This window comes from Tachypleus tridentatus, chromosome 1 (assembly GCF_004210375.1).
Source record: "Tachypleus tridentatus isolate NWPU-2018 chromosome 1, ASM421037v1, whole genome shotgun sequence".
Classification (NCBI taxonomy): domain Eukaryota; kingdom Metazoa; phylum Arthropoda; class Merostomata; order Xiphosura; family Limulidae; genus Tachypleus; species Tachypleus tridentatus.
This window is the reverse complement of record NC_134825.1, coordinates 142,445,843-142,464,759: the sequence shown is the minus strand read 5'-3', so window position 1 is coordinate 142,464,759 and position 18,917 is coordinate 142,445,843. Positions and strand designations below refer to the sequence as shown.

Here is an 18,917-nt window from a genome sequence, read left to right as displayed (position 1 = left end):
GGCAGAATTGTTGAGCTGCAAAAGCAAGGTTTCTCTCAACGTGCAATCACTGGTGTGATTGGGCTTAGTGAAACTGCTGTTGCAAATTTCTTAAAAGACCCTGAGGGGTACGGAACGAGAATTTCAAGTGGTCGGCCCAAGAAAATTTCGCCGACGTTGAGCAGGAGGATTCGACGGGTTGACCAGCAAGACACCACCTGATCGTCGAACATGATTAAGGTCTTTACGGACGCAGAATGTAGCTCAAGAACAATAAGACGGCATCAACGAGAGAAAGGCTTTAAAACCGTAAACGTCTTCAAACGCCACACCTCCCTCCACACCATGAAACAGCTTGGTTAAACTTTGCTAAGAAGCACCAAACATGGGATGTAGAAAAGTGGAAGAAGATTTTGTGCTCTGATAAGACAAAATTAACCTGGATGATCCAGATGGCTTCCAACGTTACTGGTACGATAAGGATATCCCACTGGAGACATTTTCTACACGACACAGTGGAGGATGTTCCATCATGATCTGGAATGCTTTCTCCTTCTGTGGAACAATAAAGGTTCAGGTTATACAGGGGCGTCAAACAGCAGCTGGTTACATTGGAATGTTGGGGAGAGCATCCTTATTGACTGAAGGCTCACGCTTGTGTGGAAATGACTGGATCTTTCATCAGGACAACGCTGCAATCCAACATGCCAGCAGGGCAAAGAACTTTTTCATGGTGAATAACGTGATTCTTTTGAACCATCCAGTGTGTTCGCTCGAACTGAACCCCACTGAAAATGTTTGGAGGCAGATGGCAAGGGAAGTCTATAGAAATGGACGTCAATTCCAAACAGTGTATGATCTTCGTGAAGCCATCTTCATCACTTGGAATAACATTCCAGCCAGCCTTCTGCAAACGCTTGTATCGACCATGCCAAAGCGAATATTTGAAGTTATTCACAACGACAGGCTTGCAATTCACTATTGAGACCTCTTATTGGGCATTTCCTACCATGTTTAGGACTTCGTTTTGGTATGGTCTTAAACTTTTGACCAGCTAGTATTTAGGCTAATTTCATAGTGTTTACATTTTCATATTAAATGCTAAAAAAGTTTATTTTTATTTTTCCTTTTCTTATTTTCATCTTTCGAAGCTCTACTCAAATTCGTAAGTGATTGAGTCTAACAACGCAAAATGCACATTTTTCTTTATGTTCACTGGCCTTAAGATTTTGGCCAGCAGTGTATATTAATGATGACCCACACCAATCAAAGTTTATGAATGTGTGGTACCACACATGCTACCTGTAGATTGCAAAATAATTATTATAGTTTCATAATGAAAAACTGGATGTCGCTGTCAAACAGAGATAAAGGATATGAGTATCAAAGTGGGAATGTTTTTCCTGTGGTAAAGTACCGAATTTAGCGTTGTAAATCTGTAGATTTACTGCTGTACTCGTGGGAGGCAAGTACGAGTGTACAAGGTACAATAATATTAATGTTAATAATGAATGTTGCGTTATCCCGTTTTATAAACGTGTTGTTGCGTGAAATTATCTTGGAATACTAGTAATAATTAATACTATCAGAAACTTTTACTAACGATTAAGGTAACTGACAGCACCATTAATTCAACATGTGATTAAGCTATCCGAATAAGTTAAACGACACTTTTCGACTATAGGATATCTTCCAAGTTCTTCCCTACTGGACTCAGATAATTCATGCTCATATTGTTTATATCAATACTGAGACTTCAGACGTTATAACACTGTTCAGCGAGAGCGGTTTATAAATATTGCTATGCAGTGTGAACGAAGTACTAAACCTAAAAACACGTCAGCTACGTTGCAACAGCAGCAAGAAAGTATTTATACAGTCAAAGTTTGTAATTTACCAAGGAACGTTTCAGAAAAAGATCTTTTTGAGATATTTCGTAAGTGTGGATGGATCAAGAGCATCAAAATAATTTGTGGAAACCCTTTAAATTACGCTTATGTAAATTTCGTTACTCTAGAAGGAGCAAAGACTGCATGTGATAAATTACAAAATTCGTTTGTTGGTGAAAGCAAGATTTTTTTAAAACTAAAAATCAAAGAAAACGTGAAGACATCAGTTACTTTGTTTAGTTTTGATTCTGCTAAAAGGAATGACAAACTTGCAGTGGTTGGAAAGAGAGAAATACACCAAAGACATGCTAAAGCCACTCCCAGTATAACTGCGAGAAAGTTAGGGTAAGCAAAATACACTGTACTGTTGTATAAAACCTATAATTAATACTGCTTTTCAATATTTGTGAAGCTAAAATCGCTTTTTAACATGTCTATTTTTTAGGCCAACATAATTATATACCAGGTTAAAATTTGTGATAACGTTTATGATTTAATGTTCAAGTCATCAATACTAACAATGACAACAGTTTTGGTTTCGTTTTCGTTTCGTAGATTGAAAGGATAAGCAGAGCACGATAAAAAGTCAACATTCACCCCTTTTTAATATTTCTAAGTAGTTTATTACCACGAGATACAAGAGAAAAGTATTCAAAACTTTTGTAAAATGTACTGAGAACCCACTCAGTATGAAAAATATCACGTTATACTTTCAACTTAAGTTAACTTATTTCTCTTCTCAGAATTTCAAATTATACTTCCCGAGAAAAAGAGTTTTATCATTTTCATATACGAGTCTGGTAAATACTTCCTGAAAGAACCTTCTTCTGAACCAAATAGTTTACGAAAGAAATAATGTATTTAACTGAGATTACTAATATTGAGGGTGCTTAAAAAATTGGCCCAAATAAAGCAGTCGTAATTTAGTTCTTTCACAAAATCCTTTTGTCGTTTAATTCCTTCAACCTGAAATGTTTCCAAATCTACTCATTACAAAAAAAAGGGGGAGTGGATAGATTGTTGTGCACAGTTTATTCTGAAATCTTGTGTCCAGATTTGTAACACCAAAGGGTCTCAAAACTAGCCATGATACTTTGTCAGTTTGTGTGCACCATTCTTTATTAAAAGTTTTATACCAGTAGTAAGTTTTCATATTGTATATTTAGATAACATATATTATACCAGACTCGACTAAACTGTCTTTATACATGCATCAAAAGCAATGTTATCAAAATAGAACTGACTGCTAAGAATAAAAAATCCAATGAGCATTTCTTTCATTTCTTGAAACAGAGAAAAATAAGCAACTTCTGTGAATAGATGGTCAAATATCTTTAATGTGTGAGAATTCTTTAATCACCTTAGTGAGATTTCATTAGAATGAACCAGTATCTAAGGTATGTGAAAAGGAAATTAAGGAGGTTTAATATTAAACAAGCTTGTTTAGATTTTGTAAAGGTAAGAAACAGAACACCTCTCTGAATTAAAACTATCCCATGTTTCTCCAATTGTTTTATCTCCAAAATTAAACATTGTAATATTAATTCAGTAAATACATTAAACAGGAACACACAAACAGATTTGCTGTGTCGTAATTATATTGTTAAATAATGTTGAAATTGAAAAAATACACAATTGTATAACTCATAAGAATTAGAGAACTACATTAGTTATTTACTGCTTTTCAAACAGTTCACAGTTTTGTGTTAGAAGTACCATATTTTAAGAGAACTGTTCTTTTAGATCCTGACATGAGTAAATACAGAATGATGTGTTTTACACATAGAGTAAAGGAGTTCAATATTATTAGTTTTTGTAGTTTCATAATTTATGAATTCTGTACTCCAGAAAACTTTCATCCAGTTTCACAGTTTGTTAATAAACATTTTGTCAAACCTCTATGTAATAAAAAGAATTGTGTGTGTGTGTGTGTGTGTGTGTGTGTGTGTGTGTGTGTGTATTATTAATAGTGATTTTCAAAGCTCTGTATGTGCAACATGAAGTATTAAGTTAATTCAACATTGCATATGTTTCCACCAAAACAAAAATGTATTAAAATTGTAAGTTAAAAATTGTTTTCCTGATTGGCATGTTTGGTTAATTATATTTGTTCTTTCTAGCAGTAGATATGCCTGGAAACATTGTTCTCACCTGTTAAATCTGTAGTAACAAAGTTATGAAATTATGTATGGCAGAAATATTTAGACATGATTTTATTTCTTAAATTGTTTTATTCATATGGCATTGAACATACTGTAAAATTTAAGGCCAACAAGGTGCATATTGCTGTTTCAATGCTATCCCATTGACACTAAAAACAAATGTCCAGATCTAATAATTTAAATATTATTCGAGCCTTACCTTTAATTTACAGCCCCTCAAACACCCTGTTACTGTTAGATAAGTAGAACTAACAAAGTTCAAGGTTATTCCCTACCCTGCTAAAGATGTGTTCCCTAGTCCTGCTATTCTGACCATTAACAATGAAAAAGAATGCACAGTGCATCAAAACTAGCAATTTCCTTAATAATGTTTTACCCCTCAATTGGATTCTAACTTTTTCTTCATGAAAAACCAATTTATCACAGAAAGAACTTTTCAACCAAGATATAATGCTTTCCAACAGTTAAATGTTCTTCTTAGCTAAAGAAACTCCAAACTATAAAAAAAGATCTAATTAATAACCTATACATTGAAATAACCATTTTAAACCTTCATTCATTACTTCTATGATTACATTCTAAGATGTTCTTTGTCACTAGTAATACCATGATATAGGGTTGGCTTGGAGGACAAATCAACTAAAACATCAGGATCCTTTTTTCAGCAATATTGTTAAGGTTATTCTCAAAAATTATATCTCTAATTTAAATTATGATAATTCACATGCATTACCTGTATCCTGGTGATTATGGTACCCAACTTGCAACCTGCTGGTTGTGGCTTCAAAATCTGTTGCTGAACATGCATGTTCTTTCAGCTGTGGGAGGCACTATTATGTGACAATTGGTAATACTACTTTTAGGCAAAGAATTAACCCAAGAATAAATAGTGAATGGTGTTGACAAACTGCTTTTCTTCTGATCTAGACAGCTAATTAAGATAGCCCTGAAGGAGCTATTTATAACTGTTAAATTACATATATTTATAAATTAATTTTAAATGAAATTGTTTCCATAAAAAAAAAAAAAATTAAATAACTGAAAAGTTGAAATTACAGAGACATTTTATTTAACATACATTTTTCTAAAAATATTAGAAACTAACATTTTAGAGACAACAAAGAGCCTCTTGGTCCATTATGGCTGTCCCACTTATTTCAAGACCTGAGCCATCTACCTGTACCTAAAACTGACTATCAAAGTTTCTCAGTTGTATTATGTCTATCATTTCTGAAAGTAACTATTCCACATTTAAGGCTGATCTTCTTGCTGAAAAATGAAAATACCTCACTTGCAGATTCTAGTAAACCCTAGTCCTATCATTATCACCATTGAACACAAAAAAAGATATGCAAAATGTGTATACTCCCAATATAATCGAGAACACTCCAGTCAAGTTCTCTCTAACCCTCCTCTCCTCATTAAAGATAATTAAGAACTCTAACTTGTACTGGCATGACAGTCAGTCATCTCAGGAATTACCCTTGTAACCAACCCTTGGTCCCTTAACAATAACTTGATGCTCTTCTTAGAGTAAGGAGTCATATAATAAATACACTCTTAAGTAAGGCTTAACTACAGAGGAAGAAAAAAAGAACCTCCCTTAAACTTATATTTGGTATTCGGTATTTTTATAAATGTAACCAAGTGTTCCATTTACTTTTCCACTGGCAATAACACACTTTGTAGAAGGTTTAAGATGCTCTCCTTTCATAGCACTATTGAATTGGTTTCATTAAGATGATTGTAATAGTTTAAAATAAGGTAATCCATATGTATTACCTGGCACTGGCATAATTTAATTTTGTTTGCTGTTTATTTATCAAATCTCTGTGTGTAAAAGCTTTGGTGAAGAGAAGATCATCTACACCCTGCAAAATAGTTATATGGACATAAAACAGATAGTACTATTACATATTATTGCTTTAATAATTGTATTAAGCTTTAGAAATTATCCTCATTCTAATAATCTGAAGTACAGTGAAAATGCCAGTTTCTTCTAAGTAGTTTATTGGTGTGCTCAAGATATTATTCATGTTTTTTTTGTTTTTTTTTATAGCAATAACAGCACATTCAGAAATGAAGGAACTGACACCTCTGTAGCTTTAGACTCTGATGAGCGTGATGAACAAGTTACAACCATTGAGGTGCAGTTGGAAAAAATTAACCATTCTGTGTCCTTAAGTAATGAATTCTGTTTACTTCAGAAAGATATACAAAAAGATTTCAATGTTACTGTAGTTTTACCTCCAAAACTACTGAAAAAGCATTGCATCAAGACATCTGGCAGACATCCAATAACAGTTGAAATTCTTGAAGGTAGTATAGTGTATGAACAAGTAGATGCAATTGTGAATCCAACTAATGAAAAGCTAGACCATGAGAGTGGTTTGGCTGAAGAACTAGTTAAACTAGGGGGTAATTCTATTCAACTGGAGAGCACAGCATATGTTAAACAACATGGCCAACTTTTTCTTTCAGAGTCTATTTGTTTAGGAGCTGGAAATCTTTTTTGTAAACATATAATTCATGTGGTTGGGCCTCGTTGGAAGGGTGGAGGAAATGGTGAAGAAGAGAGCCTATATTCAGGCATGTACAATGTACTAATATCTGCTAATAAAATCCAAGCAAGAACTATTGCTTTACCTGCTGTTGGTACAGGAGCATTTGGTGTTCCAGAAGATGTTTGTGCTTCTGTAATATGGAAAGCTATTAAACATTTCTGTAATAATGTTCAAACATCTACTCTTCACACTATTAGATGTGTCCTTAAGTTGCCTAGAGTAGTGAAAGCATTTCTTTCTTATGGAGAAGATGGGAAAAATCTTCCTTCTTCAGACAGTTCATTTCCATTATATGCTTGGAAATGGGAAGAAAAATCATTCAATGACTACTCTCCTGATGTATGTAAAACACTCAGTAAAGAATATGCTGACAATCCAAAAGGTTCTGTGAAACTACACATTGGTGGGAAGGCCTATTTGGTGAACTTCAGTGATATGACACAGACCAATATAAGTACACTGTACAAGAGAAAAGTTCAACAAATTCCAATAAAATCAGTGAATGATAATATTTCAAAAGTATATTGGCTTTTCAAAAATGACAATAATATTTTTATTCCATACACACAAACTGACAGTAATACAATTGAAGCTATGTTTCAATCTAAAGTTTCTGAGGTAGTTACAATTTGTAGAAGAAAGTACAGTTTTGACTTCAAAAGTATGTGTCAAATTAACATTCACACAAATACTGCTCGATCTATTCAACGAAGAGAAGAGTATTTAAAACCTCTCAACCTTTCCCTTGATGACAAAATTCAAGTTGAAAATACACCTTTAATAGTAAAGCTTATTGGTCCACAGTCCAAACTGTCAATAGCTGAATCACTGTTAAAACAAAAATTAAAAGAAATGTTCAAGAGGGAGAAAATTAATATATGTTATAACTTAATCAGTCATATTCTACCTAAAATAAAGCATATTTGTAATGAAAATAAAGTTATTTACAGCTGTGAAAAGGACTCTGCATTGGACAGTACAAAAAGGTATTATTAATCTTGAAGGGCATGTTTCAAATGTTGTTTCTGCCAAGGCTGCTATATTAGGAGAAATAGTAGCATATCAGGAATCTGTACCCAGAGAAAGCAAATTTAATGTCCCACCCCACTGGTACAGTCAGCAAGACAAAACAACTGCATTGATCCCTCTCAATTCAAATTCATCAGAATATTCAAACGTTAAGGAAAAGTTTTATTCCACTATGAGTAGTAAAACAATTATTACAATTTCAAGGATCCAGAACCTTTGGCTATGGCAGAAGTACTGTCAACATAAAGAGCTCCTAGAAATGAAAAACAGTGGTTCAGCAAATGAAAAATGGCTTTTTCATGGTACTCGCAGTAATGAGCCAAAATGTATCTATGACAATGAAGAGGGATTTGACATGCGCTTCAGTACAAATGGAATGTGGGGATATGCAAACTATTTTGCTGAAAATTCCTGCTATTCTGATGCATATGCATACAATAATACCTCTGGTGTAAAAGAAATCTTTTTGGCTCTTGTTCTGACAGGTGATAGCATTTCTCTCTCCTCAAGTCGTTCCCTGCGAATGCCCCCCTAAAAAATCAACAAATGCTACTATAGAAGGAAAAGTGCAATTTGCAGAGACACGTTATGATACTGTGAATGGCTTAACTGGAAACAGTAGAGTTTATATGACATACGATAACTTGAAAGCTTATCCAGCTTACCTGATTAGTTACAACTAACCATTGTGACATTGTGGATGGCTTTACTTGAAACATTTGTTTATATGACCATTTAAATGCTTGTACACCTAATCAAATTTCTTGTAAATAATTTACATATTATCAAAGGAAAAAACAAACAGTATGCTGTAAAGTATTATAAGCTATGTACTTTTGGCATCAGAAACAGAAAATAAAATATTTTGGAATTTTATATGTTTATTAAATACAGTCTGCAAAATTCAACAGTGTCAAATTAATTTTAGTTGAAAGTTAATAATGTATTCTTTATTCTTGTTTCAGGTTTGTTAAATGTCTTTCTTGCAAAATAAATCATTGTTGCTGACATAGCATCTGGAAATATTTAATAAAGGCTTGGTTTCTTTCATAATTAAATTAAAGTGAATGTTTTATAACTACTTATAATGTAGTTATTTCAGCAAGAACCACTAAAATATTCTTCTTTTTCATGTAATTGTAGATTACTTTTATATTTCATAAATTTTAATGGAACTAAATTATAGTACAAAAAAAGTATCATAATAATTTAAAATGTTTTAAACTTTACATTTAAGAAACTATAGTAGGTGAACAAATATGTATAGTCTGGGTTTAGCACATGCAGGACTGGCTTCAATACAAGCATATTTCAGTTGAAGTTGGAAACTCTTATGCAACTGTGTCTGTACTTCTGGTTTAAAGTTGTAAAAAGAGGCTAATAGCATTTGTAATATTACAGAATTTTTAATTTTCTTTCAAAATCAATCTACTGTTTCTGTTGCTGATAAGTGTTATACAAATTGGCAGTGAACAGAAACTGTTTAGAGGATACTGTGAGCAACCATCAACTGACAACAAACTATGGCAGAGCATATAGTCTACTTATTATCTTTATAAATGGGAACAGAAGAATGGTTTGAAAGATATTTGGCAAAGAGGTGGTAATTCCATTCAAGAGCACCCACCTTCCTTAGATGACTCAAAAAGGGTCACAGTTGAGGATAGTAATAAACCATAGTGGCATAAGCTGGTCAGTGGAGACAGCAACATCATCCAATTCCAGACCCAAGTCAGCCAACTGCACCTGGATATGAAGATTAAAAGGAAGAATGGTAGACTGTCTATTCCAAAATAGCATAGTCCATTGAAGAAGGAAGATGCAATCCCAGATGGGATGCTATGGTAAAGACTGAAGTTTAGTTGCATGCTACAAAGAAAGGTGCAAACACCAGAGATTAAGAGAACGTTTATGGGATGCAGTGTACAAACTATCAACTGGAAAATACAGAAAGCCCCTGTGCACAGCCAAAGCCACACATAATGAATGGAATCCAGCATCTTCAACGGAGGGGTCCTGGAAGCAGAGACCCATTGTCTTGTTTAGATCAAATGAGGGGAAAATAGATCTTGATCATAGAGTATGAACCTAAGGATATGGAGGATGTTCTGTTGCATCATACACTTGTGTCATAGCTGCTTCAGTAGAAGTAAGCTTATAGTCAAGATAAGCCCCAATAACTTTGCCTCAGGGACCTGAGTGAGAATGAGATCATCTAGAGCTTAGTATTAGTTTGTAGACCCCATTGGTGGCCAAAATGCTTGCAAACTGCTTCGGAGAAAAAGATAAAACCATTTGCAGTGGTCTGCTTTACTGAGGGCAGTCTGAAGCTTCTTCTAAATGAATTTCATATTCAAGGACTTGCACATCTCATGCAAATCATTTGTAACACTAGGAGGAAGTTGGGTAGCAATAGCATTGATCTTGATACTGAAAATTGCAACAATCAATACACAATCCTAAGGAACTCCAGGCCCCCAGTGGCATAATGGTATGTCTGCAGACTCGCAGACAAAATTTCAACGTCCATGGTGATCAGTGCACAGATAATCCATTGTGTAACTTTGTGATTAGTTCCAAAACACAAGGAACTCCTAATTCCTATGTGAAAAAATAGGAAAGAACCTGTTGAGCAAAAAGTTGTGAATAAAAATAGGCAAATGACCACATAACCCATGAAAACAGAAATACTTTTGTGTAGAAGATGGACCTGAACAGGTACCACAAGCCTGGCCTGAAAGAGATGAACTTGGGCTATCACTGAAAGCAACACTGGGGACAGAGACAGGAGCAGGTGTTGACTCATCAACTTGTTTATCCACAGAGGATAAAAGATTTTTCACATGGTGTGAAAAAAAGATGCCGATGGAGGCACTGAAAGATCCATCTGCACATCCAATGTAGCAGTAGAGTGTAGTTGGTTGGTTAGCATTTATTGGCACAAAACATCTAGGCTATTTGTGCCAAATGACCAGTAAAAACCATAGAAGTGTTATAAAATGTTAAAGTTGAAACTAAACAATGTCAAAAATATAGATAAAAGATTTAAATAATCTTTAAAAGATCAATGGCTTCTAAAAGTTAAAAAGGCAATAAAGTTGAGCAGTGTTTCCATTGCCAAAGACAATATCTACTATCTTGGCTAAACCCATAGAAAATGTATGCCTAATATTTTTTGCAGTTGCTCAAAGTTGTAATGATGGCATCACAGTAAAATGTGGGTTATTGTGACTTAAGTTTTATAAAAGTACACACTGGTGGATCAGACCTAGATTAAAAAAAGTGACGGTTTATGAACTGTGTCCAATGCATAGCCTAGCCAAAACAACTTCCTCCTTCCGATCTTTAGAGAAACATGGTCAAAGAGCAAAAGAAGTTTTAATATGGAAAAGCTTGTTATCATGTTGCTCATTCAAAGTCAACTGCCAACTGTCATGAAGCCAACCTTTAATACATGAACTACAGGATTGGCATGTCTGCAATGGTACCAAAGCAGACAAACTTTGCTGTGGAATCAGAAAGCTCATTCCCATGAATAGAAATGGGCAACTATCCATTATGAGAACTAACATGAAGCAATTCCAGAGTCAAGAGTTGATTGGTTGGTTGATTTACTGTGTTATGGCACAAAGCAGCTAGGCCATCTACACCAGACATCCAGTAAAATGGTAAAAGTAAATGTAGTAAAATTCATAAAAGGAAAGAAAGGTAACACAAAACAGCATTTAAAAACATAAATAGCATAAAACCAATGTTGACATCTAGTCTACAATGTTAAAAGAGAAACTACAGTAAGAGAAGTTGTAAAGGACTTTCTGTACCATAATGGTAATTGTCATAACCTGCCAGGAAGACTGACAGGTAAGTACAACAACCACCATCAGTCACCTGAAGTTAGCCTTTCTAGTCCTGGTTCCAAGTTGTGTCATTATGATCATTGTCAAAAAGTAAAGTAATAAAAGTTTTAAAAGCCGTGTAGCAAAATTTTAATAAACTCACCAGGATAACTAACAGATAGTTCAAACAGCAATGTCAGTCACCTGAAGTTGGCCTTTCCAGTCATAGTTGAGTTATTTCATGTTACGGCCATTTTCTAATTTCAAATCGAACTAGATGGACTGATGCTTAAAAAGGAATCATTAAAAAGGTCTAATGTATAAAATAAAAAACTTAAATGACATTAAAAAGATTAATGGCCTTTAAAAAACTAAAAACTTTATCAAGGTGGACAGTGTCACCATCATCAATAACACTGTCTAACATTACAGACCTAAGGACTGAACATTTTTAAAATGGTGCTGTTGAAAATTATAACGATGCCAAGAAAGTAAAATACAGCTTATGATTTGAGTGTTACGTAGACTACACACTGGTGCATCAGTTTCAGATAAAAGAAAATGACGAGTTAAAAAACTGACTAATGCGTAGTTGAGTTAGAACAACTTCCTCCTGATCCTTACAGAAGCAAGGCAGCCAAAGTCCAATATGGGGTTTTATTTGGAAAAGCTTGTTTTTGTATTGATCACTCCAATTCAACTGCTGGCTGGCACAGACCCAAGCCTTGAATACAGGACTATAGACCATGTACGGAATAGGCACAGCAAGAACAGGGTGTGAACCAACATGAAGCAATTCCAGGGCCAGTAGAGAAGCAAGAGAGTCAGTATAAATAGTGCAGTTGGAGAACTGTTCAGCTTCTATATGATCCAGGGCAAGAGAAATAGGATACAGTTCAGCAATGAACACAGAAGCTGTAGAGGGGATTCTGTGCCCCACCACCAAACCATGACAGAATCCAGAGTCACCTGATTTGGAACCATTCATATAAATAGGAATGGAAAGAATGTTTGAAAGATGTTCAGTAAATAAAAGACAGTACTTCCAATTGGGAGTATCTGCTTTTTTCAGATTACTTAAAGAAAGGTTACATTTAGGGACTGAAATAAGCCGTGATGAGATGGGCTGACAAGTCGATACTGCAACATTATCCAAGGACAGATCCAATTCATCCAACTGCACCTGGATATGAAGGCCAAAAGGAGCAATGGCAGATGATCTGTTCTGAAAAAGTATGGCTTACCGAGGAAAGAAAACACAACCCTAGGTGGGATACTTTGGTAAGGAACGAAGTTTCAAAGCATAAAGACAGTTGCAAACAATGAAGGTGCAAAGAAGGTTCATGAGACTCTACATATAAGCTCTGAACTGAGGAGGTGTGGAAAGCCCCAGTGCAGAGCCAAAGTTCGTGATGATGAATGGGGTCCAGCATCTTTAAGACCGAGGGTCTGGCAGAGCCACAGACCAGTGATCCATAGTCGAGTGTTGATCGAATAATAGCACTATAAATCTTTAGCATTGAGCATTGATCTGCTCTCCAAGTGGTGGTAGAGAGGACATGGAGGATGTTCAGCGCTCTTGTACATTTGACCCATAGTTGCTTCATGTGTGGTTTAAAGGTCAGTTTACGGTCAAAGATAAGTCCCAAGATCTTTGTCTCAGGGACCACAGGCAGCACAACTTCACCAATAGAGAGTTCAAGATCAGGGTGAATACCTCGTTGGTGGCAAAAGTGCATCCAAATGGTTTTAGAGAGTGAGAAATTAAAGCCATTTCCTGTGGTCCACTTCAATACACAATTGAGGGCAATTTGCAGCAGCTGCTCAATATATATCATGTTCGACAACTGTCATGAGATGTGAAAGTCGTCGACATAGAGAGGGAGTTGTTCAGTGATGGCATTAATCTTTATACTGAAAAGTGTGGCACCCAAAACACAGCCCTGAGGGGCTCCAAGTTCCTGTAAAAAAAGAACAGGAAAGTGTCAAACCCATATAAACTTGGAATCTCCTGTCCATTAAAAAAATTTTCAAAATGAATAAATGACCATGTAACCAATATATATGGAGGTCTCGCAAAATGCCATACCTCCATGCTGTGTCATAAGTCTTCTCAATGTCAAAGAATAGTGATACAAGATTTTGTCACTTGAGAAAGGGTTCTCCTATTGACGTTTTAAGTCGAATCAAGTGGTCCATGGTGGAGTGCTGTCATTGGAACCAACACTGGGTGAGCAAGAGGAAGTTGTTTGATTCAAGGAACCAAACAAGACAAGCATTAACCATCCTCTCAAGTCTTACAGAGACAGCTTGTGAAAGCAATTGGACAATAGTTTGAAGGAAACTTGGGATCCTTCCCAGGCTTAGAAAAAGGTAAGATAATAGCCTGGCACCAGACATCAGGAAAAATAACATTCTCCTTCCAGATCCAGTTAAAAAGTTAGAAGAATATCAAGAGAAGCAGGAGATAAATGGTGCAGCATATCAGTGTACATCATCTGATCCAACCAATGTACTGCCAGACCGATGGGGGCCAGTTTCAGTTCTACCAATGTAAAGGGATGATTATAGTCACAGAGAAAATCAACTGGAAAGGACATAGGTGATCATTCTCCCCGAGTCTCGATGGCTAAGAAGGTGGAGGTAAAGCTTCTTTACTGACTTTGGAGAGACAGCAAGTACCTCCAGTCCCTTTTGAATAAAAAAGGGGGACGTTTGCCCTAAAGGTTTCTCTGAAAGAGAGTAGAATGAGAAAATGAGGTACAGCTGGTGGTACAGATGTTGAAGATTGCTGATCAGAATATTCAAGACGTGGTCGTTTGCCTATTGACTGTTTTTCACTATTTTATTTAAATTTTTAGTTGGAGGTTCCACAGAAAAAAAAATTTCGATGCTCACTAACCCCACCCACCATGGAGCCCTACGAGGGGACACACTACAATGTCAAGCAAGGACAATGCAGCAATGCCAGGGTTTTGTGAGTACTATACCCAAACACCATCATCAGACACAATGTTCACAACACCTGTTGAGAACTTCGAACACTGGTACTTGGTTGACCCTAGCCCATGTGGACTAGCCAATTGAGCCAAGGGGGTCGCCCGTCTTTGGAAATTCAAGGCCAAAGTGGTGTGTTAGGGCTGGACCCCTCAACCACCAGGATCCTCTCCTCCCCTTCACGGGTCGCCACGCACGGTAAATAGGTGGGTGGATGTTTAGATCCCAGAGGAGGTACACTGAAAGAACAGAACCTTCTCTGGGAGGTCCCCTCACCACGTATAGGAATCTACACCGAGGAGTCCAGAGCCAAGAGACTCAGTGTAAATAGTCATGCGTGCCATTTTTCCGCTGAAACGCAGAGTTCCGCGGTTTTCAAACGGCCAACGATCACCCACGAGATTCGTGTAAATTCGAGGAGAAAATATGAGCGATTTGGGGGTCGGGTAGGTAGTTTTTGAGGAGAAATCGTATTCTTTCAATGTTTATTGCAGAAAAAAAAAATCTGACCGCCATATTGGAGGCAGTCTCGTTGCAGGTCTCGTGTTCTGGTATCGTGTGCATACAAGACGATAAAATATTCTCTACGCTCCAAAGAAACAACAGCGATTGAAATGTTTAAAAGGAAAGATGTTCGTTTTGATCCTGTAGACAAGAGAATGTGTAAGGACATTAGATCAGCAGCTTCAAAGTATACCTCAAAGCTGAGGGAGAATCAGAAGAAAAGGGCAGAAAGGCTTGAGGCCTATGGTTCTGTGAAATCTGGCCCAACCACCTTGGCTAAAGAAAAAGTTCAGAAAGCCGCAGAGGCACAGAGAGCTGCCCATTCAGAGAAGGAGAGAAAAAAAGTTCGGAAGAGAGCACTGGAAACCCTTGTCTCGAAAAAGAGGAAAGTAGCCAAGATTGATTAAAGGAAATTAAGTGATTTGAAATTTGACTAATTTATACAGCAGAGCAGAAGTTGATATCAGTGACTAAAAAACATTTTATTATTATCTGCAGCATATAGTACCAGTGGTTTATTTTAAAGCATATCATTAATTTTACTTTGAAGCAACGTCAAAGCTTTCCTTGATTTGCTGTTTCAGTTTGTATTGTGAAAGAATGAAAAATATACTGATATTGAGGTACTAGTAATTTACTGACAAGATTGTATAGATGAACAAGTTTTACTGTAGGTAGTCATGTAGAGTAATTTTAAGCAATTTGAAATTTTAATGGAATACATGCAGCAGAGCAGTAGTTGTTGATGTCAGTGACTGTACAAAATTTATATGCAAAAACGGCTCGTTTGGGTTGAGAAAATATTTTACATAGAAGAGCGAACAACATTTCGACCTTCTTCGGTCATCGTCAGGTTCACAAAGAAAGAGGTAACTGACCGGAAGCTGACCACATGTTTCAAAGGGGTTGTGTAACTGAGTGTCGGAATGTAGAGGGCGGTATTAGATATTTGAATATATAATTTTATTTATTTTATTGTATTAATATAGGTATAAAGGCGTTCCTTTATATTGGTTTATTTTGGGTTTAAGTTGTTGTATAAGTAAGGCTTCTTTAATTTTGCGTTTGTTTATGTTTGTTTCTTTATTTAGTATTTGAGTGTTTTCTATGGTTATGTTGTGTTTATTTGACTTGCAGTGTTCGAAAACGTGTGAAGGTGACTTTTTATGTTCTTTGAATCCATTTGAAAAATGGAAACCAGATTCCAATAAGATATTTCCCGCTATTCAGTTACATCCTAAAGAAACTTCTATCAGCATACGAATGTGTAGTATGAGATAGAAAAGAAGCTTAGTCCCTTGTTGTCTTGGAGTGCACTTACTACTTAGTGTTTCTTCCCTTATATGTACTTATATATATTCCGTTTAAGATTTACATTTATATTGTAATTAGTTATGTATTATTTGTGTTTATAAATCCATGCTTGACAATTGTATACATTTAATTCGATGTAGTTTGACTCATGGAAATGAGTAAGCAGTGTGACGTCATTCGCGTGTGCAAGTGACGAAAGTTTGTGGACGATCTTTGTCCTGTATTAAATTATATAAAGGTTGTATTACTTAAGGACGGACAATTTATTGTGAAATGTTTCTTTTATTAGAAGTTCAATATCATGTTTGGCTACTGGAGAGAGATACTAAAGTCCTTTTCTGTATTGTGCTGACAGGTATTGGAATAAAGAGGGATTGTAACCTTTACCAGTTTTTATAACTATGCCCATGTTTTCATATGGTCGTACTTTGAAGTATCGTTTGTTTTCACCAATATTGGAGGACCAACAGTATGTGCACGTTTATAAATAGACAAGATAGGAACAATTGGCAGTCAGCGAACAATCATTTTACTGGAAAAAACGTTTCATGTTTTCATAATAAAACTTGCGTCAATCGAGAGAGGAAATATTACACAATATTCTGAACTGTGTCGTGTTAAGGGAGTTCTGTCTCCCGACATATGATAACCAGATGCACAAGGGAAGTTTGGGTGCAGTAATATTTTAAGTGGTTTGGCAAACAAGTTAGTTAACAATGAGGAAATTATATTATCCATGAAATGTTTTGAATGGAAATTTCTCTGTGAAGGGCTAAACAGAATACGGCAAGTTTGTAAATACTGCTTAGTAGACAGAGGATAAGATTGTGTTTGAAAGAAGGGCAAAAAACTGTTAACTGAGTGTAAAAGGCCAATAAGAGTTTTTTTACGATAGAAGGAAGTTAAACCGCCATTAAAATCATGGTTAATAAAAACATTGAAGATGGAATGATTGTCTCACTTTCTCTGGCCAAGTATAAAGATAGGCGTCATGAATCAAGACAGTCAAAGCATTAAGCATTATCAGCATAGCAGAAAATAATAAAATTATCAAACATATTTTTTGTAAAGGACAGGTTTGAAACTTAAACGACAATTGTCATTCCAGTTCTTTTCGTGGTGATAGAAAAATGTTTCCCAGCTCAGGACTCATGGGGAAGCCCATAGCAATGCCATCTACCTGCTCTCATAGAGTATTTTTAAATAGGAATACTTAAAAAAAAAAAAAAAGTAAATAATCAACCCTTCAAGCATATATTTAAATCAGATATAGGAAATGTATTAACAAGAACAGTTTTAGCGAAGAAATTAGACAGTGCAACATTAATGGTTTGGTCCAGGTGAAATATTAGTAAAAATAAAAGTAATATGGAAGCTAGCGATTTTCAATGGGGGAGTTAATCGCTTTCACGGAAAAACTGAAAGAAGCCAACTGTTGTAAATCCGTTCGTGATATGATGATTAATTAATTCGGCTACGTTATAGTTGTGTCTAAGGCGGAAAGTATAGGTCGAAGGGGAGTGTCTGGTTTGTGATCTTTTGACAGACCTTATAATGTTGCAGTTTGGGAGCCTATAAAATATAAATTATTATAAACATAATGAAATATTTTTCAAATAAATCTGAGTTTATCCTTCAAGTTGTAAAGTATGGATTAATGATTTTGTTTTATAAGTTATAACTTACTGCATTCGTTAAAAGTGTCAAGTAATTTCTTAGCATAGTCAGTTTTGTTGAGGATAAGTTCATTTCCTATGTTTAGTCGGGTGATAAAATTTTGTTTCGGAATAATTCTTTAGTAGCTGCCAGTTCTTCAGATTCCAGAATAGGCTGCGTGTGTTATAAAAGATAGAGAGTGCCAAGAATATAACATCCTAAATCGGATTTCAAATCTGTGTGTAAAACGAGAGGTTATAAAGAGAACAAATGGTCAAAACCACCCCGGCAACTCTTGATGAACAAAGTATGGGGTTTAACTGTTACTGTATATCACACTCACGCCCCAAATGTGCAGAACATTAATAGGTAAAGGTTTGTTTGGATGCAAGTACAGAATATTTAAAACTCTAGTTTCAGCCAATCAAGGTTTTAACGTTACGAGTTCTCACACTCGTCACTGAGCTGGCGAGGGTCCTTCAGTTTTAGAAATGATCAACAAGTATTTTAAAAAAAATGTTACTGTTAAGGTTTCCTTTGTACTTTTTAAACATGCGAAAGCTGCATGTGCGACTTTGTAACGTACATAGTAAATCACTGCAAAATAACCAATGATTAGATATTTTTCTCAGACTTCATAAAAACCCGAAGTATCAGTCGTCGAAAAACAAGAGAAAATAAAACTCACATTTAAATATCAGTTAATTACATTGAAATTATTCCTTTATTTGAGAAGGACAAAACTGGACTATATCATACGGTCGTTTAAAAAGTTGTATCCACTAATTATAACGGATAGATTTACTCTGTAAATGTTAGTTTGTAATAACTTTCGGGCAAAGCTACACGAGGGCTATCTACACTAATCTTTCCTAATTTAGCAGAGAAAAAGACGGCTATTCATTTTCACATCTCGACAACTCTTGAGGGAGTCTTTTATAAATTAATACTGGAGTTGATCCTCATACTGTGACGCCTGCACTGCTG

The 18,917-nt window shown here is 35.6% G+C and overlaps 1 protein-coding gene and 1 long non-coding RNA gene across 19 annotated transcripts in view; one reads left to right on the top strand and one right to left on the bottom strand.

The window, feature by feature from the left end:
- Positions 1-18,917, bottom strand: part of LOC143225857 (uncharacterized) — a 128,924-nt gene that overhangs the window by 108,534 nt on the left and 1,473 nt on the right. For 8 of the 18 annotated variants that reach the window (XR_013014111.1, XR_013014147.1, XR_013014137.1 and 5 more), the window contains exon 2: positions 4,764-4,860. The exons of 7 other annotated variants lie outside the window; for them this stretch is intronic. This is a non-coding gene — a long non-coding RNA (uncharacterized LOC143225857). Of the gene's footprint in view, positions 1-4,763; positions 4,861-7,287; positions 7,423-18,917 lie in introns of those variants that run through there. 3 more of the 18 variants (XR_013014112.1, XR_013014156.1, XR_013014127.1) reach the window with 2 other exon arrangements.
- LOC143225833 (uncharacterized) lies at positions 1,339-8,657 on the top strand. The gene is made up of 2 exons (XM_076455931.1): positions 1,339-2,213; positions 6,090-8,657. Exons 1-2 carry the CDS (start codon positions 1,783-1,785, stop codon positions 7,588-7,590), a joined length of 1,932 nt encoding a protein of 643 aa, XP_076312046.1. The 5' UTR covers positions 1,339-1,782; the 3' UTR covers positions 7,591-8,657.

Excerpts from the sequence above, each read along its gene's own strand:
- LOC143225833 (XM_076455931.1), top strand. The coding sequence starts at position 1,783 with ATGCAGTGTGAACGAAGTACTAAACCTAAAAACACGTCAGCTACGTTG. Across the intron at positions 2,214-6,089 it reads ATAACTGCGAGAAAGTTAGG|CAATAACAGCACATTCAGAA; the intron begins GTAAGCAAAATA and ends TTTTTTTTATAG.